Source organism: Ursus americanus, chromosome 15 (genome assembly GCF_024610735.1).
Source record: "Ursus americanus isolate L20-20 chromosome 15, mUrsAme1.1.p, whole genome shotgun sequence".
Classification (NCBI taxonomy): Eukaryota; Metazoa; Chordata; class Mammalia; order Carnivora; family Ursidae; genus Ursus; species Ursus americanus.
Window position 1 is genome coordinate 9384736 of NC_142141.1, and position 22810 is coordinate 9407545.

Below are 22810 nucleotides of genomic sequence, written 5' to 3' on the forward strand. Positions count from 1 at the left end.
AATTCACTTCCACTTCCTGCTGTAGTCCCCCACCGCCTCGACCTCAGGCCACCAGCCTTCTCTGTTGTCTCATGCAGACGACCATGTCAGCTCCCCTGCCTATTCTCCACGCTGCATCCAGAGCACTGGTTTATGAATTAAAACAGGCTCCCTCTTGTCTTTAATTAAAACAAAAACAAAAACAAAAAAAGAAGGGAAAGAATCCCCCAGTCTTTAATCTGTGCATCTTCTGATTCCTGCCAACCTCTCCTGTGTTCCAGCCTGGCTTACTACCGGCCCTTTGCATATGCCGGCGCCCTGGGTCCGGCATGCATTCCTTTCTCTTCACCTGGTCAATGCTTACTTTCAGACCCCAGCAACGTCTGGGCCATTCTCAGTCTAGGTCACCTCTCCAGTTGTGTTTCCATGGCTTTATACATCTTTTTTAAAAAAAATGTAAAATTGTCAGTTTTTTTTTAGATTCTTTATTTTCAACACCCTCTTGGCACTTAACACCCCTGCCATTTTCACTACTTAGTGTAACGCTTTGCTTATCTACATTCCTGACCTAGGTTTCAAGAGGTGAGGACCCACGTTGATGTCTACCCACCTCCTTTAACCCCAGAACTTAGCACAGGGCCTGGGATGTGACAAGCTCTCTGGATAATGCTGCTGCTGAATGAATGAAAGATGAGGGTTAAATGAAAATGTGTGCAGAGCACTTAGCACTGTTCTTGGCATTAGTTAGCATCAATAAATGCTAGCTATCGATGGTAATAATACTCAGTGGGCTTGATAGGGAAAAAACTCGTCCAAATCATAAGTGTTCTCCTTACTTGGGTTGCCCCAAGTGTGCAAGTTTGGGGGTAGATTAATCTGGAGGAAAATACAGACATACACAGATACATGCACGCCTCCCAGCGTGGCGAGAGTGCTTGCCCTCATTTCCTGCCAGCACCTCCCAGAAGTAGAATGTGGCCTCAGGGAGAAGCCTGGCTGTGCCCTGAGGGCTGGACGGACCCATCCATGCACGGGTGGGGTGAGGCTCCTTGCCGCCCCCCCCAGCCCCGGTCCAGACTTTCCTCTCACCTCTGCTCCACGCAGAGAGGGCGCTGCGGGCACAGGCAGAGATCGCTCTAGCATGTGTAGCAGTTTGGGGAGCACTGAGCTGCCTCAAACGAAAGTCCGAAATACCAGCATCTCGGCAGCTCCCCTCTCCTGCGGCAGCCTCTGTCTACCTTTTCCTCACCTCAAAGCATTTCCACAGAAGACCAGTGTCCACAGGAGTTTTAGAGACTTTATTTATGTATAAACAATTTAAACACTTTGCCATAAATTATCTTTGCCTGTCCCTAGTCTTTGCTTAGCAGCAAATTAAAATTAATATAAAAACTCGATGAACAATTCATACATGTATATTACAAAAAAGTTCCTGTACCAAAGTTCTTATTAGACTTTTTTTTTGTTTTTTTGTTGTTGTTGTTTTTTTTTTTTTTTTTTTTTACGTTTTTATTTTCTCTCTTCGTGGTGACTGTCATGTGATTGTCTCAGTTTCTGGACCAAACAAACACACTAATAATTTTAAATCTGAAACAGTGATCGTGCCTTGAGGCTTATGTATGTACAGGGTGATCTGAAGTGGTGCCCGTTAGCAAAAGAGTGTCACAATGCCACGCCTCTACTGCCACTGATACCCACGAACTACGGAATCTAAACAGACTACACCCTGTAACTGCGCGTTACTGTCCACAATGGAATCTCCAAAGACGAAAGAGTATGAAATTAATCTGTAGTGCTTCTAGCCACCATTTTGAATTAAATCTTACACTCTGCGCTCAAATACCTTAGGTCAGGCCAGACTAAGTTGGGACCTGAGAGTTAAGTGCTGAACGGTATTATTTTGCTTTGCTTTTTGATATTAATTTCCTTTTTTTTGTGTGTTTTTAGTGTTTTTTTTTTTTCTTTAAAAAGTATTTCCAGTGCTCACTCTTTCACTTTTATCCCCCCCCTCCCCGGTTGCTACACACAAGTCACCCCCCAAAGTCGTGTTTTAAATGCACCTGTATTGGTTTAAACGAAAATGTCTGCGGTATTTGTCCGACAGGCAGTCTGACCCGGGCTCCTCAGCTGGTCTGTGACGCGGCCCTGCTGGATGTCTCTGCGTCGCTCACGTGTGATGAGTGAGGTAATAGAACGTGAGGCCTTTCCGTCTTCACGTCTTTGTTATTCGGTCGGTGTGTCTGTTTTGCTTTTTGTGGTTTTTTTTTTGTGTGTGTGTTTTTATTTTGTTGTGTTTTTCTGTTCTTTTGTTCCTTTTAGACATTTTGTGTCTTTGTTTTGTTTTGTTTTTGTTTTTCTGTGTAGACCCAGAACAAGTGGGCCATATTTTAGGGGAACTTGGGACATTTCGCGTGTTTGTTCATTCATTCGTTTGTTTTGTTCTCCTCAGAATTTTCAGCCAGGCTTTAGTCTACTTCAGGATGGGGGACTTCTCGCTTGGACAGTAGCAGTTGAACTCAAAAAATGTGAGCCGTCTTGCCACTTGGTACCCAAAGCAGCCCGGCCTCAGTGCCCCTGTTAGGTCTTCATCTCCTTAGGAGAGGAGATAACAGTTACTCCCGCCGAGCCATCCAGACAAGGAATGGCAGCAGGTTATTTTGTTACCTCTTTCCCATCTCATTCTGTCTTAAAAACTGGATGTTGCTGCTACTGTCTGCGAGCTCTGGGTACTGCTCTACGGGAAGCACGTAATACCCCTCGTACCCTTGCACGCGCCCCGTGCTCAGAAGCTGCTGCTTCTCGCCCTCAGTCCACAGGCGGCTGCCCTCTCTCCCGTCCCTGGCTTTCTGCTGCTCCTTGGCCCAGGCGGTGCCCAGGGCCCTCTGTCTCGCCTGGTCCAGGACGCGGGCCTTCTCTTCGTCCAGGGTGTCGGGGGTGAGGCCGTAGCGGAGGCTGAGCAGCAGTGTGGAGTACTGGAATTCAATGTTGGTGAACCTTCGAGTCCTGCCGTTGACCAGCAGCGTGGGCTGCGACACGGTCACGTTCACCCCGCTCTCCAGCACCTTGCGGCCGATCGTGGTGCCCAGCGTGACCAGGTCGCCGTCGGCCGAGCCGATCTTCACAAAGTAGTGCGTGTCCTTGCCCTCGATGCTGTAGTGCATCTTGTCCAGGTAGTAGGCGTTGTTCAGCACAGAGGCCACTTTGCGGCTGTCCTCGCTGGCGATGCTGGACACGCCGGTGGTCACTTGTCCTTCTTTGATGGCAAACATGATGCCTTTGCCGATGATGGGTGTGGTGGTGGCAAACCAGTGGCCTGCTTTCTCTCGGATGCTGGCATGGAGCTTTTTGGAGATGACCTGCCCTTCCAGAGCCATGAAGGCCTGATTGTGCCTCTCTGTTGTCTGCTGGACACCTGTAATGAGCTATGGGCAGAAGAAAACACAGAGGGCTGAGACGATGGTCCGGGCAGCTCTTTGCATGGGCCAAGAAACTCATTAAAATAGGGTCAGCAAGGGAAATGCTTGGGTTCCCTGCAAGAACTGATCTTCTGTCTGTAATGATGTGGGCTAATACAGTCCTATCTTTTGAAACGAGCCCAGGCTGGCTGGTTCCCAGTGCTCTGATGGTGTGCCCTGTCCGCCTTGTAGCTGTGACCCTGACTAAAGAGACGGTGCAGGGGTTCGCCACCTTGCTGACCTCTGTACCCAGGCCTACCACCTTACCACGCGTCTCCATTATTGGAGAAGAGAGAGTCACCGTGCTCTCGGATGGCTTGGCAGCTGTCTTGTGTACTTCAGACCCAGGAATATTCTGACCTGAAGGGCAGGGAGTTCCTCTGAGAAGCTATGAACTCTGCTGCTGTGACCTAGATTTTTTTCAAGGCCAATGCCCTGGGTATTCATTAACTTGCTTGGGTTAAGACCTTGCTACTCAAAGCATGGCTAGCAGCAGAGGAATCGCAGGGACCTGCCTTGTTAGAAAAGCAGAATCTCAGGGCCTCACTCCGGACCTACTGAGTCAGAAGCTGCATCGTAACAGGACACGCCCTTGGTGGTTTGTGTGCATACGCATGTTCCAGAAGTACCAGACTAAGCGGTTCTGGCACCGCGGGCCAGAGGGAATATCCCTGGGCTTTGAGTCCTTGGCTTTGAATCCTCGCCCCGGTTCTGCAGAGGGACGAAATCACCATTATCTCCTTGGCCTTGAGCTCCCTACTCACAAATTACAACTCATCTCAATTGGTGGTTGGGGGACAGACTGGGATAATGGAAGAGGCTGTGTTTGGGAGGTAACGGCACTTAGATAAATGAGAGAAATGATGGCTATTCATCCACTGAGTGCTCCCCACAGGGCAGAACTGAGAGAACGTTGTTCTCAATTACCCACCAGCTCCTCCTCGTCTCTCTCTAGTTACACAGTGTGGGTGATTATTCAGAGCAGCTGAGACCTTTCTGACTTTTATGTTGCCGGGCACTGTCCTGTAACAGGGGTTATCTGAACACCGATGCCCACCCCTCCCGTCTGACCGTGCCAGAGGTCTCAGCAGCACCCAAACAGAAACTGACCACCTCTCGGTCATCGCTGAAAGACCCAAGCGCAAATTATGTTCTGAAAACTTAATCTGTATACATTTGGGCCATAAAACGCTGAGGTTTTATGTTGGGCATAAGAATGTTCCTTAATGGGATAGAAACTGCAAACCACAGTTATATTACATCCCATAAAAGCCAAAAGGGTTATGATCTTATAGGCAGTGCAGATGGTAGGTTGCTGCTAGCTTTCTCTGTGCTGTTGTTAATCAAGGAGTGACTCAAGGGTATATACCGAACAGATAATGATACCACAATTAAGGTAATAATTGAGGTTGGGAAGAAATACGTGCTGTGCCAGACAGGTGACAGCACTGACATTTGCTTTCCTGGGAAGTCACAACATTTCATGCACCTTTTTATACCCAGCTCCGATGTTTGCCTCCTCTACTGACATGCCCTTGGCTCCCGTGTGGGTCCGTTTGCAACAGGGAATGAGGACAATCGTTCGGATTCTTGGCAGGAACCTCCACTTACCTGTCCATTCTCACTGGCTTGACTCTCTGACAATTCATAGGGAGGAGGCACGAAATACATTTTGGCTCTTGGGAAGCCAGGAATTATGTTGCTAAGCTGAAATCCAAACATCACAAGCCAGCTTTTCACATCTACGGTGGAAACAAAAATAAAGATTTCTGAATCAGGACGGACGGAAAGCAGTTGAGGATCGTGGGGAGAGAACAAAACAAACTGGGTGGTTGGGTGTGGAGTCTGGCAAGGGAGGGAGGCGAGAGCTTGTGAGGGTCTCCTGGTCCAGACCCAGAGCCGCTTTACATGGGTCCTGGGAAGGATGTCCTTCCAAGCCTGGTCACTTGATAACCCCATGCAGTGATGGAGGGGGCCGGGGCCGGAGTAAGATCTAGTTTCGAACCCCCTTACTGTGCGACCTTGGGTAAGTTCCTGCCCCTTTCTAAGCTTCGGGTTCCTCAGATGTGAATTGGGATGATAACTGTACCAATGTCGTTGGGGTGTTGTGAGGGTGGAAGGAGAAATCCTTGTCACCGTGCCTGGCACATAGTTTGCTCAGTAAATAGGAACTCCTTCATTTGGCGAGTATCTGAGGGAGCATCTGTTATAGGCCAGTTGCTGTGTTTGGAGGCTGGAGGTACGATGATCAACTAGGTGGATAAAGGATGATTATTAACACTGTGCAGACATTGGCAGGGGTGGGGGACTGCACTGAGGCTGGCTCATTATGGAAAGGAGGTTCCAAAAGTATGCAGAAGGCACAAAGTCTTCTGGCTTCTGAGACCCTTTTCCCAGATGCGCGCTCTTCAAGGAGAGGCCAGAGAGTGCTCTTGCGTGTTCAAAGTAAGACTTCCCTTCCCCTCCAGGGTCATGGCTGAGTCCCTTGCTTTGGGAATCATACTCTTGCCCCATAGGCCCTGCTCTCAGAGTAAGACTGCAGATCCCAGGCTGCCTTGCCTCCTTCCACAGCGATCAGTAGAGAGCCCTGGACACCCACCCCTTGCAGCACTCACAGCCTCACCCATGCCATCTACCAGCAGGAGTCCCCTTCTCAGACTCCTTGTCCCTATTTATAACGGGCACCCCAACGTCATGCCCTACGTCTCCCCACTTCTTTTCCTACCATTGCTGGGCCTGGAGATCCAAGTGCTCCTTGTTACAGTCATTACGGACCCCCAGGCCGCTCACCTGCATTTCTGGGTGCTTTTCTGCTTCACTGTCCTTCTCTCCACCTCTGTTTCTAAATTCATTCTTAGTGCTTCCTTTATACAAGCACTTGATCCTTCTAACACTCTGGCCTCTTCATTCCTTTGATGACGAGCTCTCACCCTTGTGCCTCCTCTGGACCCTGTCATCACCAATAATTCTGATCTCCCGTTATCTCAATTTCTTGCATATCACCCTCTGACCACCACCTGGACTCTTTCTAGTTTACTCCTTTTTGTAACCTGACACCCATGCTCCTTGATCCTCACCCCTTCTCCCTACGATCTTCAATCCATCTTAAGCTTCTTGTCCCTATTCCTCAACATCTTGGTCTCTTTTCTTATCTAGCACACATCCATGGCCAATCATTAGAATCATTCCTTCTATACTGTCAGATCCCGTGTCCCTTTCTCACTTTATCACACTTGCTTGGTGAAATCACAATTTTGGTTAAATCCATATATTTGCCTGTTCCTTATGTGTGCCCATGCCGCTGAATGCGACTGGAGAAATAAATGTAACTACACTGACTGGTGTCACTTTAAATTCCTGACCGTGAACCCCAGTTGTGCCTTCCTGCTGCCTGACAATGTTCCCTTCCTTCATCAGTCATTCTCCTGTTCTGCTGGGTGATGTTACATCTTCTCTCTCCTAAAACCATCAACATCTGCTTTCCTTTCTCACTAGAACAGCTGACCTTGTTTTATATTCTGAAAAAACCAAATGCAGCCAGAGGGGAATTCCCCTAAACTCTCATCACATTGACTGGGCTTCCAGCATCTGTATCTGTATTTCCTGCCTCCTTACTCCGGATGAGCTGCTGCAGTCAGCCCTCCGCATGGGCAGTAGGCAGCATCTTTTCTTGTGCACCCAAGGACATCACTCCAGCAACTCTCTCTCTCTCCCCCATGGCATCAAATTACTCCCTTTTTCAATGGATCAACCCTATCAGCATACAAACATGCTACCAAATGTCCACTTTAAAAGAAATTTCTTTCTTGTCCCTTCTTCTCCCATTTGCTACCATCCATTTCTCTCACCCTCCTTGAAAAAAACCTCCTCAGGATTAAAATAATTCTCTGTACTCCTTGTCTCCCATTCTCCCTTGAATCAGGCTCTGTCCCTAACTGTTCCACCGAAGGAGCTCTTGCCAAGGTCATGAATGACCTCCATGTTGCTAAGTCTGATGTTAATCTGGGTCCTCATCTTATTTGACTTCTCAGAAGTACTTGACAAGTGGAATGCTCCCGACTTTCCTTTTTTCCTGGTTCTCTGGACAACACATTCACTTGTTTGTTCTTCTCCTACCTTGGTAGCCACTCCTTGTCCCTTTCTGGTTCCTCCTCGTCTGCCTCCTGATCTCTTTAATGTTGGAATGCCCTAGACCCAGTCTGTGAACTTCTCCACTCCACCTACTCTCACAAACATGGTGATCTGATCCATCCTTAGGGCCCATCTACATACTGATGCTGACTCCAAAATTTCTATCTCCATCCTGGACCTCTCCTTGGACTCCAAACTACTTTATCTAATTACATTTCAAACTTTTGTCCAAAACTGGACTTCTGATCTTCCTCCCCAGACCTGTCCCATCCATAGACTTTTCCATCCCAGATGATGGCCAGTCCATCCTTCCAGCCACCATACTTGCCCCCTTTCTTTTCCTTTCTCTCTACATCCATCGATAAACCCTTTACTTTTTTTTTTAATTGAAGTAAAATTCACATAACATAAAATTCACCATTTTAACCATTTTAAAGTACACAATTCAGTGGCTTCTAGTACATTCACAATATTGTACAACCATCATTATTATTTAATTCCAGAACATTTTCATCACCCCCAAAAGAAGCCTTATACCTATTAGCAGTCATTCTGCATTCTCCTTTCTCCTCGGTCCCTGGTAACCAACAAACTGCTTTCTCTCTCTATGGACTTGCCTATTCTGAATATTATTTACAAACACAGTCATACAATATGCAGCCTTCTGTGTCTGGTTTCTTTCACTAAGCATAATGTATTCAAGGCTCATCCATATTGTAGCACATATCAATAGAGTTCATTTCTTTTCATGGTCAAATAATATTCCATTGTTTAGGTATATACATTTTGTTTATCCATTCATCAGTTAATGGGTATCTGGGTTGTTTTTATGTGTTTATTTTTTTTTACTATTATGAATAATGCTGCTATGAATATTTGTGTACAGATATTTGTCTGAAAACCTGTTTTCAGTTCTCTTGCTTATATACATACCTAGATGTGAAATTGCTGGGTCATATGGTTAAATCCTTTACTTTTACTTTTAAAATAGATCAAGAATCTTTGTCCTCTTATCACTTTACCACCTTGATCCTGGCCCATCATCCCTCACCTGAACTTCTAACTGGCTCCCTGCTTTCACCTTTCTTCCCCTCATATCTTATCAGCACAGCAGCCAGAATGAGCCTTTAAACTTGGAGCAGACCATGCCATTCCTCTGCTCGGAACACCCAGGGAATCCCCATTTTTCTCAGTGAAGAAGCCAAAGTCTTCCTACTGGTCTGTAAGAACACTCGTCTGTTACCTGTCTGACCTCATGTTCTCCTGCTCTCTCCCTTGCTCACACAGCTCCAGCCTTGATGCTATTTCTTGAACACGCCAGGCACACACTCATCTGGGGGTCTTTGCACTGACAAGCTCCTCTGCCCAGAGTGTACTTGCCTAGAAGTATTTTTTGGCTCTCTCACTCCTTTCAAGTCTTGTTCAAATGTTGCCTCTTGAATAAGGCAAACCCAACCACCACATTTAAACTACCCCCCTTCTCCACATTTTAACTACCCCCCTTCTCCACCTCCATCCCAAGTCCCCTCATTCTGTTCATCCTCCACCCCCTGCCCCCAAAGTGATCACATTCTAACATGCTGTATCGTTGGTGTATTTATGGTTTACTGTCTGTCTCCCTCACTGGGAACGCGAGTTCCATTAGGGCAGGGAGTTAAAAATTTTGTTTTATCCACTGATGTCCTCCCAGGTCCTATGATATTGGCTGACACAGAATAAGTGCTTGATAGCGTACATGGAACGAATGAATGAAAGAACACTGAATATATGTGGCAAAAGCTACCGTGAGTAGTGTAAATGTGACAGAGGAACTAACGGTTCCTTGAGAGCATGCTTCTGAAGAGGTTAAGTAAGGTATAACTACCTCCTGCCCTGGGACTGCTGTGAGGAGTTTAATGTTGACTTTGCTACAAAACACATAGGCATAAAAGAACCTTCTGATGAGAGGGAATCTGGGATCCACAGTCCATCCATCGTCCTTGGCCACAGACTAGTTCTTCCAATAACTTGGGCTATCACTAATAGTAGTTACCATGGAAGAGTCATTGAAGAATACAGGTTTGCAATTGCCTTGTGTCTGCATCCAGCAGAGAGGATCCTGGCTCTAATCCAGCAATGATCATACGTTCACAGAGCACCTGTTCTGTGCAAGGTCGGTGCTGGCGGCTGTGGAGGATGGATCTCCCCACTTTGGATATTCATGGTCGCTCATCACAGCTGTTTTGCCGTACCCAGGTATCACCTGCAGTAGTACTGACTTACTGATTGAAAAGATAAAATTTGCCTGTTCCACTTAAGTCCATTTTAAAAAATGGACTTTAAAAACTTTTAAAAACTTCATGTTCCTACCATAAATGGGAAAGCAAACTCACTTGATGCAAACAGAAAGTAACTGTAAAATTAAAGAAAACAAAGCAATGCAATTAAATTAGAGCATGATTTTTGTTACCTGCTACTGAGGGAGTCTCAGACCTACTCTCTTTGTTACAAGGGGAGATTGGAAGTGTTAATGAGGTGTGAAGTACATACCAGCATTAGGTGGAGACTTTCTCCTCAGCTGAATTGGAAGAATAAAAAGAGCACTAAAGAGGCAAACTTTCCCCATCTGTGTTTCCATGTTATTTAATACCTCATCTGTATACTGTATACAGTCATCCCATCTTTCATCAGGGATATGGAGGATATGTGGGGAATTCCACGAAAGGCAAGAGAAGTCTTGCCCTCCAGGACTCTCCCCATCCTGATCTCTTTGCTGCCAGGACCCCTCACTAGTACTCAGGAGGTGATGTTGAGAACCCCCTGCCTTTGAGACTGGACATTTTAATGGCTGCTCCCATGAAGGGCGATAGAGCATGCCATCTACTTTCTTTTCTTTTCCTTAAAGTTTCTAACATGGCTTAGTTTCTAAGTCTAAACCTATTCGGAAACGTTTATTCAAGTTGCTCATCTCCTCCATTCTGCAGAAAGCACTTCTGGCACCACACAAATACCCCTCTTCCTTTTTGAGGTAATTAGTGTTATCTGGTGACAGGCTCCCTACACGTTCTGTAGAGAGGGAGCCTTTGGGGCAGGAGCTGACGAGGCGGCCCCTCCTAATAGCTCATTACTGTTCGCCTCTCATGTTCTTCAGGGCATGTGATGATGTTGTGGCCGCCGAGCATACTCTCCGTCTCCAAAAACGCTGTCAGAACAGCATCTTAGGTGTTAAGTGTAGATCTGAGAAGAGGGTTAATGTGAGAGGGAGGTTGTGCCTTCCTCCGCACTTAGGGAAATTCAACTCCGTAAAATCCCACATGCTCACATGTGCCTGGGGTTTGTAAACCCAAAGACCCGCCAGGGAGAAGGGGTGAGGAGAAAATACAAGTCATTGCCGATGATTTCTAGGACGTTCGCTTAACTCACATTTGTCTGGGGTGTCAGGTTTGCCAAAGCAGGGCCACTTAGGCCAGAATTTGGGTCTGTTTCAGGGTGGATCTGGAGACCCCTCCCCACGTTCCTGAGAAAATTACGCAGAGGTGGTATCTCTGCTCTTCATCTGGGGACTCCACCTGTCCAAGTCCATGGCTGCTTATAAGTAACAAAATGCATCCCTACCATTTATTAGCCTTAGCTCTGTGCTAGGCACCTTACACGGCAGGCCTCATTTACTTTTCACAGCCCCAAGGGGTCAGCGCTATGATTACCACCATTTTGCTGACGAAGAAATGAGGCCTCAGAAAGTCTGAGATATCACCCAAGTGACACAGTGGTTAGCAAGGCCAACAACGGGGTCTTGAGACGTACTCAGGTTCTTACAGGAGGACGAATGGGCCTGAATTACAGGCCAGGCTGGGGGCTGGGAATGGGCCCCCCATTTGTCTGGAACTGAGGAGTTTCCTGTGATGCCAGACTGGAAAAGACTGAGGCCCTGGAGGTAGTTGGGGGAGGGCGTCTGCCTCCCAGTCTGTTTTTTTACATCCTTTCCTCTGATATCTGGTTATCACAGATGTATCAGTCGTCAATACATTACCTTAAAAAAATACTGGTTGGGCAGGGTGCTTCTTTTTTTTTTTTTTTTTTAAAGATTTTATTTATGTGACAGAGAGACAGCCAGGTAGAGAGGGAACACAGCAGGGGAGTGGGAGAGGAAGAAGCAGGCTCCCAGCGGAGGAGCCTGATGTGGGACTCGATCCCAGTACGCCGGGATCACGCCCTGAGCCAAAGGCAGACGCTTTAACGACTGCGCTACCCAGGAGCCCCTGGGCAGGGTGCTTCTTTGGAGGCTATGAGCGGGAAAGGAAGCACTTCTGGCCCTCCTTCACCCCCTCCTGGTGGCTACGCCTCTGCTCCAGCCCCGGGGCCTCCGAACTCATGGGTACTCTAGGCTGGTCTCCGTTGTGCTTGCATTCTCAGGAGGAAGCAGAAGCTCCTCCAGCCTCAGCGGCTGCCTCTTGCATTCAGAGAGCTCTGTTTCCAAAACATCAATGATTTTTTTTTTTTTTTTTGAGCACCAACCAGAGAAGGTTCTGTTCTCTGCGTTCCTCCCGACTACATCTTAATTACTTCTTCTGCTTAAATTGTGAGCAGCAAGTTCAACCACTGTGCTCGTCTCCTAAGTGGCAAATTAAGACTCATTTAGACGGGTTTACAGATTAGCCAACACTGAAACAGCAGAGAATGATTTGGTGTTCTCTGCTAGGATCCTCTCTCCAGGGGGCAGCTCATCTTGAATGGGCAGCAGGTGTGGGCTTGTGCCTGGTCTGACGCTCCGCTCTGCCTGGGCCCTCCTTTCCCCAGCTTTGACTGCTCCCATCAGCTCTATGCACGTGCTTCTCTAACACTACCTTTTATTTTAGACTCTTTCGAATGGTTTCTGGATTCAATTTTGTTGGACTTAGTTCAACCTGATTTGATTCCCATTTATTGAGTCTCCGTGAAGTGCTAGAATGAGGAAAGTCATATTGCTGTTCAGATTATTCTGATAATTTTTTTTCCTTTGCAGGAGAACTAGGGAAGTAGCTGAGGGGTCAGTGAGTTTGACTGCTCTGTGAATGATTTTGTGTGGACCTTGGCAGCTCTTGTGTCCATTCAGCCCACACTGAGGGCTTTCTTTTTATTTGACTCTGGCTGACTCATCCCTAAGTTATCCAATGCCAAGCTATGTTTTGGGAAGCACATTCTGGAGGGCGAGGGAATTCTCCCAAGGCTAAGATAGTCATAGTCTGCCTTCCCATTCACACTGGTTCCTGTGTCGAGAACACTCTTCCTCTCCCTTCCCCACTTCATAAAGGTCTCTGCTGAAATGCCACCTCCTCAGAAAGTCCTCTGTGAGCACCCTAAATATAGGAGATGCTTCCCATCACTCCCTGTCTAACCCCTTATCCTATTTTATTTGTATAGCACTTATTGTCACCTGAAACTCTGTACGCACATATGTGTGCGTATGTTTTCCTGAGAGGTCCTTTAATTTGAAAGTGCAGTGAACTGGGGGATAACAGTCATGCTGAGCCATGGGGAAGAGAGAGCATGGCAGAGTACCATGGCAGGGCCTCTCAATGAGGTGCGGTGGGGAGAACAGGAGGGAACTAGCTTGGTCAGAGCTCTTGGGCTCAAAAGGTACCAGCTGCTTCTGTTGTAGGGGGATGCTGGGTTCAGCTTCAAAGGCTCTGGAATGTGATGATGAGATACGGCATGGTCCCAATTGATCTTTAAGGTCATCCTTCTGTAGCATGGGGGCATCGAGGGCAGCCCTGTGGTCGGCTAGCTGCTGCTTCCTTTCTTGAGGGTGGACAAGTGACACCTGGTCACCTGAGGGTAGGGACCCTTTGGGTTTGCTGTCTCCTTGGCTCATGGCCAAGGGATGTGAGTTTTCTGGAACTTAGGGGCCTTGGAGTTGGGGTCCGTACTGTTGCTCCTCTACGATGCATGGACAGGGAGGATGACTTTAACTTCCTTGCTGAAAGTTGGTCTCTGCATCCATCCATCCATCCATCCATCCATCCATCCTGATTTCCTTATTTCCCGAGGATAAGAACTTTATCTTGCTGTCCACTGCATCTCCGATACTTAGTATATGTTAGATATTATAAAAATATTTGTCGAATGGGTGAATGAATGGATAGAGATGGAGATATGTGGATGAGGAGATGGGTATTAGTCTATGCTAGATATTATGAAAATATTTGTTGAATGGGTTAATGGAGGAATAGATGGACGGAGATACATGGAAGAGATAAGAGATAGGGAACCTTATTTTACCAATTTCTCACTTATCATGAGGCAGTAGATTATTTGCCCTCCTTGGCCCTTCTCCAAGCTTCCTATGTCCTTTTGACTCATAGTCTTTCTTTAGCCTTGAGCTCATTTCTGCCAACCAAGATCCCCTTCAATATTCAAGCCCAGTTTGACATGGGACCCTTCTGTACTATGTCACAGTTTTCAAACTTGAAGTCATCTACACACATATATACACAGCCCCCTTTGTTCATCATTTCTATCCCCAGAATCTAATATAATGCCACTCTATAAATGCTTATTGAACAAATAACTGAACAGACACCTATATGGTAGCACAAACCTAATTCTGCTTTGCATTAGCATTGGCTGTTTGTATCTTGCCAGCCTGCTTTGAGGCCAGGAACTGGGTCTTAGTCATCTCTTACCTATGCTAACTCAGTCCTTCATTTGTAATGATAATGGTAATAGCAGGAGCAGATACTCTTCTGTGAGCACCCACTGTCTGAGTGCTAGCCACTAAACTTTACCTGCATACATTCATTTACGTCTCACAATCACTCTGTGGGGTGGTTTTATAGTACTTTTTCACAGAGAAGGAAACTACAGCTCAGAGAGATTAGAAACCTAGCCCAAAGTCCTTTGGCTTATAAGTAGAAGTGAGAGAGTCTGAACCAGGCATTTCTGACACCAGAGTCCCATTATTTCCCCCTCCATAAGGCTGTTTTCCTCTCTCGGGGTAGGAAGTGCTCTTATAAAAGTTATTTCAACTAAATGGACTTGAAAATGGTTAGGACATCTTCAAATAGGTCTGAAGACTGCTCTGTGCTGCTGTCACTTGACTGTTCTAGGTACCACACAGACCAGTGTTTATAGGTCTCCAGGATTCTCCTATCATCAGAAGTAAGACCTTGTTTCGAAGTTCCCAACAGTCTGCCAGGACAACCACCCCCCGGGGAGCCACTGCCCAACTGAGACGGTAGAGTCCTCACCTGTCACATAGTTCTTCAAATCCAGCTCATTGCTAAGAGGATTGTTGCTCTTGAACATATACAGGTTAAAGGGGGCTGGCTCCTTGCCCACGTTTTTCCACATGGTATAGTCTGGAGAGGTCCATCGTCCTGCCAGCACATCATAATCACGCTGAGTGAAGTGGACCAGCTTGGTCAGGGGATCATAGAGTCCACCATGGAAGCCAATAACCATCTGGAAGTCAGGGTTGGAGTCATAATAAATCTCCCCATAGGCCGTATACTGCAGTTGTTTGATCATGAGACCGTTGATGCTGAACACAGCCAGAGGAGTGCCTGTGTTATCTGAGGCGACATAGTACTCCTCCCCACTGCTGCTCTCCATGGCAAAGAGGTGACCCTGGAGGTCATAGTAGAGTGAGGTTATCTCTGAGTTGGAATGATTATAGACATGGGTGATGCGGGTCGGGTTGTGGAGGTCAGAGTAGAAATATTGCAGGTGGTGGCCCAGGTTGGTCTTGTAGGAAGCCCGCCGCCCTACACCATCGTAGCGGTACTGGACACTCCACCCACTGGCCTTGTTGTAGGCTCTTGTTAGGAGGCCCTTGGAGTTATATTCAAAGATGTCAGCCCCTCGCTGGCACAGATAGCCGTCGTCATCAATTTTGTACTGCACATCGCCGAGTCTGGTTATCCGATCCCGGAGATCGTAGCGCAAGGGCATAAGGCGTACGCTATTCCCCGGATTCAGTAAATGCAGGTTCCCATTGAGGTCGTAGCTGTAGCGCCAGGTTGGGCGGTCATTGACAGCCACACTCTGGAGCTGCCCATCCCCATCGTAGTCATAGGTGTACTTAGTGGTGTTAGCATAAGGCCCCAGTTTTAGCTCCCTTTTAATCACCCTTCCCATACTGTCATATTGCACTGTCATCCAGTACATGAGGGACCGAAACATCTCGTACTGGACTTCCTTGATCCGCCCGTGGGTGTCAAAGTGTTTGCTGAGGGTCATTACAGCAGTGGTGATGATCTGGTTGATGTCGTAATAGATGACTCCAAACTTGCCAAAATGCTCCACCTTGCCAGAAATCTCATCGTAGCGGTAGAGATCAACGGGAAGGGGGGTCTCACTTATGACGGGCTTGATGCTTGCAATCCGGAAGCTGTTGTCATGATAGGTGTAGTCGAACCTGGCATTGACCATGCCTTCCTCGGAGAACCTGTAGATCTGCTTGTCCACAAGTGGGCCAATCTTCCGGTACCTGATTGTGCAGGAGAAACCCCCACTTTGGAGACTGACCATTTTTAAAACGCCGGTGGTCTCGTCATATCCAAAAGTGACAGCAGTACTGTCATAGACAATCTCTGATAGCTTGGAGAGTTTCCCATACTTGTAGAATACCTGGCGCCCAGTGCCCAAAAAGGACGTCTTGAGGATGCGGCCGTCATCACTGTAGTCAAAAATGACCGAAGCGTTGCTTTCAGGAGGGTTATAAATGTTGCGGATGTAGCCAATGGATGTATGGGTGGACATGCTGTGCCGGGCAACACTGGGCATGGTGACGGCGTGGAGACGGTCAGAGGAGTCATACTCAAATATGTACTGACGCTGACTCTGAAGCAGGAGGACCATAGACTGGAGGAAGGAAAGGGGGAAGGAACGCATGAGCTGGCTCTTCAAGACCAAGTACTCAAATGCACAGAATCTATCCCATTTTCCAAAATGGCAATTCAAAAGCCAAGAAGGATGGGGAAATTTAGACCAGAGATTATGAGTAGATTGATTTCACTGGGCATGCTAATTCTGATGGATTATGGTGGCTACCTGGACCAGTGCTTCCTGAACTTTAGTGTGTGTGTGTGTGTGTGTGTGTGTGTGTGTGTGTGTGTGTGTGAAATACCCAGGGATCTTGTTAAAAGGCAGATTCTGATTTAGTAGTTTGGTGGGAGGATGAGGGGGAAGGTGGCCTGAGAATCTGCTTTTGTAACAAGCACCCAGGTGATCCTGATGTTGCTTGGACCATATTTTGAGAGGGCTTGAAGGACTGAGGTGAGAAGCACTGAGTTTGCCTCTAGAGCTTGATAACAAGAAATCCTAAGATTGTTTAGAAATGATTGCCACTGGCCCAGCAGGGGACACCCATGCTATGTTTTGGCCACCCCTGATTACATCTAAAAAGAAAGCATATCTTCCATTTAGAAACTACTGAAAAGATTAAATAACCCAGAATCATCAATTTTGGGGGGATAAAAATGGCCTCAAACTTGGGGCAATTGGGTGATTCTTGCCTCCCCCGGTTAACCATTCTAGTATTTTATGGCATAATGAGAACAGGATTCAGGGATGACCAAAGGGACAGCAGCCCCACTCTTATGGAGGAGGTCACTGCTCTGTCTGCAAGTGACTTCTGTAATGGAGAGGCAAGAAAGGAAGAAATAGAAATGGAACCTGTGTCGAGGTGAGCACAGGGGGAGGCCTGAGCTGAGCAAGCCCCCGTCTAATGACATAGAGGACCAGGACAGCCTTCAAAAGTCTTGGCTTGTACCCCAAAGGGACCTCTTTTTACGGCTGCTCCAACCTGACCCTTTCTGACACAAAGACCTGCATTTGGCATTTTCAGACACAGGGAATTATGCAGAGAGAATCCATTGGCTGTTTTAGCCAATAGGCCAAGTAGGAGGGTGTTGCTCTGTGTGCCTGAGTTTTAGGCAAAATTCCCTACCCGGATGACTTAATTTTGGGCAAGGCAGAAATGAATCATTGCATTTCCAGTTCATAAATAATGATTAGCTGCGATGCCAGTGGGATGATTCTGCCCGCTTCAACAGCACTTTTTTTTTCTTTTTTTTTTTTTGGAATAAAATCAGACAATCCATTCTTTTTGCCATTATTGAGTGTCTAGCACTTTTTTTTCCCCCTTTTAATGGTAACAGTGATGAGCTAGGAATAACATTTTCCTTCAGATTTTCCTCCCTCCCAGTAAGGATGGGAGCACGAGGGGAGACCTTATAGAGTCAAAGTAAAGATGTTAAATGTTTCATGGCAAAGCATATCAGGTCAGCTGAGAAAGAGCAGTGTGAATAAGGGAGAGCCCCAGCTGAGTGAGGACATCACGCTCACCTACCTTGTCAAGGTAGGAGTAGCTCCACACTTTCCCATCGGCAAACATGCGGGACACGATTCGGCCTTGCTTGTCGATGTCTGTCCTCTCACTCATGGCCCCACGCTGAAGGCCAGCCAAGCGTCCGTTGAAGAAGTATGAGACGTTGACCGCTGCCAGCCCACTGCTGGGGAGCCAGAGGAATGGGCGGCCCACCTGGTCATAAATGATCCTCAGGGTGAACTTTCGGTGATCATCATAGATCTTTTCTGTCCGAATATTCCGGTCATAGTCAATGGACAAGAGATTTCTTCCATGGACCTAGGAGAACACAATGGACTTGGTTTGAGAGACATCACCTGGGAGTGTTAGCTTCTGTGAAGGACATGGCTGACATGGCCAGGGAACAAGTGTTCAGTGGAGCAAGAACAAACCTTGAAGTTACTGAGAGTAGTGTTTCCTAAACTCCTTTACATCATGGCACACAAAGAAAATGGTAATATTCGTAGGGTGCACGAAGATACAGAAATGAGGCTGCTTATGGTCAGAGATGACTAATTTGGGCATAGCTGCCGTAAGCGGTTATGTAGACTATGCACCCCACAATTATAAGGAGTATCATCTTGTTGTAGAACGTGTGAATGGTGAAAATTGTGCACTGTACAAATTAGCCATACACAACAGCCCTGGACACTGGGGTTCTGACTGCCCTGCCTGGCCACCCTGGAGGGCAAGATGATTTATATATTTGCACACTTTCAACCCTTTTTTGGCATATCACCGGCTGAGTAGCTAATGATCTTTAAGAGTAGGTGCCAAGATTTCTTCTGAAATCTCAATAAAGGTACCTAGGAGGGTGGGGAGGATGTCTTAGAAATCCATGTTTTGCAAAAATCTGGGAATAGGAAGGCTTATTGCTATGTGAACTTCTTTACTTCTATTTAGAGAAAAATCTTGCCACTGTCAAGGATGCAAGACATCAGTGGGGAGACCTCAACAGGGCTGGGAAATTCCAACAAAGGAACTGATGTACTTAGATTTGAAAGGAATAGTGGAACACATCTAGCCATAATTTAATATTTATTTAGAAGCTGATCTGATCAGAGAAGAGAGCCTGTCCCAGAAGGCAGAGCTGGGTGACTAGACTCTGGTTAGGGGCAAAGGAGAGGGACACTTGAGATTCAGCTAGTCCCGAGTGGATGGCTGGAAGTGAATAAAATGAGGCCGACTGAGGCCAGGCTCTTTCAACATAATCGAAGGCAAATCCAGATGTCCCTGGGGTGACGACTGAAGGCAAGGGAAGATGTAAACAGGCAAAGGGAAGAGAAGTGAGATACGTCTGGTACTTCCTTACCTTACCTAATAATGCAATAGCATCTAATAATAGTGATGATGGTGATGTTGATGGTGGTGATGGTAATAACTTTAACACATGCTGGGGGTAGTGTACATAGGCACCGTGTTAGGCAACTTGCATCTCTTGTCTGAGTTGGTGCTCACAAGGACCACTTGACAAATAAGGAAACTGAGCCCGAAGCAGAGAGGTTACATACTTGCTCAAGGTCACATAACAATGAAGTGGTAGGGTTGGTCTGGAACTTAGGTCTTCACACTTGAACCAGTTAACCACTTAGACATTTAACCAGCTTTACTGATTCCTGTATTACATATGCACTGAGTGCCCTGACTTGTCAAATGATGAAGAAACGGTAAAGCATTGCCACAGCCCCTGAGGGCTCCATATTATAGCTTGATGGGGAGACATGGAATAATTCTAATACCACAGAAACCTGTGTTCTAGGGAGCAGCATTGTACCCAGGTAAAGAACTACATTTCATAGCTTCCCCTGGACAGAGGGGTGGCTAACATGATGTAAGTGGTAGTTTTCAGCTGGGTCTCCTGGGAACCTTAAAGGAAGCTGACTCCACTGAGAAACAGGCATCCATTTGTTCTTTCCACTTTCCCCCTTTTCCTGGGTGGAAGGTGGCTGCGATCCCTGGAGCTCCAGCATTCAGCTTATAAATACTTTGAGGATGGAAGCCTCAAGGATGATGGCTCATCCAGAGAAAGTCTAGATCCCTGTTGACCTACGTTATCTTTTAATGGTCATCTATACCAGACATGAATGGCTTACCTCTAGACTCCTTTTAGGTCATAACAAATAATATGTTCATATCTTACTTAAGCCATTGTTATTTCTAATCTCTGTTACTAGCAGTTGAAACTAATCTCAACTGATATAAGCCCCTTATGTTTTGACAGGTGTTGGCTAAGTACTTTACCTATCTTACCTCAGTTTAATTCTCACTACACAGGTAGAAATTATGTTATATATGGGCAGTGGAGCCCAGAGGGGGTCACAAATCTAGACAAGTGGTGGAGGCTGGATTTGAACCCAAGGACTACTTGATTGCTCAAACTATTGCCATTTCCATGGAGTCATCTCAGAGAGAAGGGGATAAAACACTTGAGACAAGTGCAGAAGGCCATCAAGATTCTTAATCCTGTGAGTTTGAAAATTTCAGTTCAAGACCTTGCCAACATTTTATTAGGAGAATGAATAATGTGGCAACAATGAGGAATGATTTTCAGGGTGTCCTGAAGCCAACTGCTGGTGACTCCTTATCATGCCTATGTATTTCCCATATTCTTGATCATCCTTCTCTCCTCCTTCCCTTTCCTTACTAATTTCTCTTTTTGCTTCTCTTTGCTAATATCATACAGCTCTCTGTGCATTTATTATTTGATGGACATTAAATCTCTGCTAGTGTCAGGCTTGGTGCCTGCCCTGGAAAGCAGGGATGAACAACACCAACAAAACAATGTGTCCTGAGAATTTATGATGGGCTTAGAGTGTTCTCAGAGCTACCTTATCTTGTTTAATCCTCACAATACTCCCAGGCAAGCACAATTATCCCCACTTTACACACAAGGTGCAGATAGGTTTAAGTGCCCTGTTCAAGCTTATACAAATAATAAGTGGTAGAGCCAGGATCCCAGTCCAGAACTCAGTGTCTTCACCCCTAGGCTGTACCACCTCTCTGACCAGCTGCTCTCCATCAGGCATGTGATTCTAAACCATCTGCGATGCTCTCTCAAAGCACTGCTGCTGGGCCAACTCCACAGCTGCTGAATCAGCCCCCTGGGGAATAGGAGCTGGGTGATTCTGATGTATATTCTTGGTTAAAATACCCTTGGAGCGATACATATACCCATCTTCATTTACCTGAGAGAGGCTAACAGGCAAATCATATATATATAACCATAACATAATCATGTGTGTATCTATCTTCGTATATATATGAATATATACTGTAGCATGTAACCATGGGAAAGAACACGTAAATCATACATATAAGCATGACCATCATTATAACAATTATATTAACATGTGAGGGTGCTAAGATTGCAGAAGGAACTGAATAATGGGCTAAACCAGAAGAGGGGTCCCTAACCTCTGACTGCCAACATTTGGGTTTATGGCTACTATGTAGAGTTGACAAGGCCTCTGACCCCTGGCCTCAGTGCGCCAACCATAAAGAAGTAGTAAGTTCCAAACGTTAGCCATTGATAATTTAAGGTGGGAATTTATTCCCCGATTTACCACGTCCTTGGGAAAGGGATTTTGTTACAGCATTGGTTCGAATTAGCTCCCTCCCCTACCTTTATTGAGATATAGTTCACACACATCACTGTATACATTTCAATTATACAGCGTAATAGACTTATGGGTATAATGAAATGAAATCCCTAATAAGTTTAGTTAATACCTGTCATCTCATATGATGTTCTTTTTTTCTCTTAAAAATTTTTTCACTTTGTGATGAGAATCTTAGGATTTTATTCTCTTAACGACTTTTCTATATATCATACAGCAGTGTTAACTACAGTTACCATGATGTACATTACAGCCCTAGTACTTATCTTGTAACTGGAAATCTGTACCTTTTGACCACTTTCCTCCAATTCTCCTTCCACCTACCCTCCATCTCTGGTAATTACAAATCTGATCTCTTTTTCTGTAAGTTTTCATTTGTATTTATTTTTTAAGATTCCACATATAAATGAGATCACGCAGTATTTGTCTTTTTCTGATTTATTTCACTTAGCATATTGTCATCAAGAGTCATCCATGTTGTTGCAAATGGCAGGGTTTTCTCATTTTTTTATGGCTGAATAATATTCTGTTGTAAATATATAAACAGATTTTTAAAAATCCCTTCATCTGTTGATGGACACACAGGTTGTTTTCACGTCTTGGCTATCATAAGTCATGCGGCAATGGACATGGGAGTACAGATAGATCTTTGACATACCGTTTTTATTTCTTTTGGATATACTCCCAGAAGTAAAATTGCTGGATTATGTATTATCCATTTTTAAAAATTTGAGGCTTCTCCACAGTTTTCCATAGTGCCTGCACCAATTAACAGTCCTACCAATAGTGCATGAGAGTTCCCTTTTCTTCACATCCTTGCCAGCGTTTACTCTTATCTTTTTGATGGCCATCCTAACAGGGGTGAGGTGTTACTGTGGTTTAGATTTGCAATGCCCTCACAGTTAGTGATGTTGAGCATCTTTTCATGCATCTTTTGGCTCTTCATATATCTTCTACAGGAAAATGTCTGCTCAGGTCCTTTGTCCATTTTTATTAGGTATGTATGTATGTGTGTATGTACGTATGTATTCATTCAAGTAATCTCTATGCCCATGTGGGGCTCCAACTGATGACTCGGAGATCAAGAGTCACGTGCTCTACTGACTGTGCCAGCCAGGTGACCCCTTTTGCCTATTTTTAAATTGGATTACTTTAATTTTGCTATTGAGTTTTATGAGTTTTTTTTTTAATATACTTACCTATTTATTTGAGAAAGAAAGAGCCAGTGAGAGACAGCATGAGCAGGGGCAGAGGGAGAAGCAGGCTCCCTGCCAAAGTGACCAGAGCTGAAGGCAGCCACT

General features: G+C 45.9%; 1 protein-coding gene across 1 annotated transcript in view; it reads right to left on the reverse strand.

Moving 5' to 3' along the window:
* Nucleotides 1–1260: 1260 nt before the first annotated feature.
* Nucleotides 1261–22810, reverse strand: part of TENM2 (teneurin transmembrane protein 2) — a 524046-nt gene continuing 502496 nt past the window's right edge. Inside the window, exons 24-27 of the mRNA XM_045792137.2 lie at nucleotides 17875–18171; nucleotides 14771–16385; nucleotides 5046–5176; nucleotides 1261–3401 (exon numbers count right to left, since the gene is read on the reverse strand). Coding sequence (XP_045648093.2) covers nucleotides 2640–3401; nucleotides 5046–5176; nucleotides 14771–16385; nucleotides 17875–18171 — 2805 coding nt within the window. The 3' untranslated portion in view covers nucleotides 1261–2639. The remainder of the gene's footprint in view (nucleotides 3402–5045; nucleotides 5177–14770; nucleotides 16386–17874; nucleotides 18172–22810) is intronic.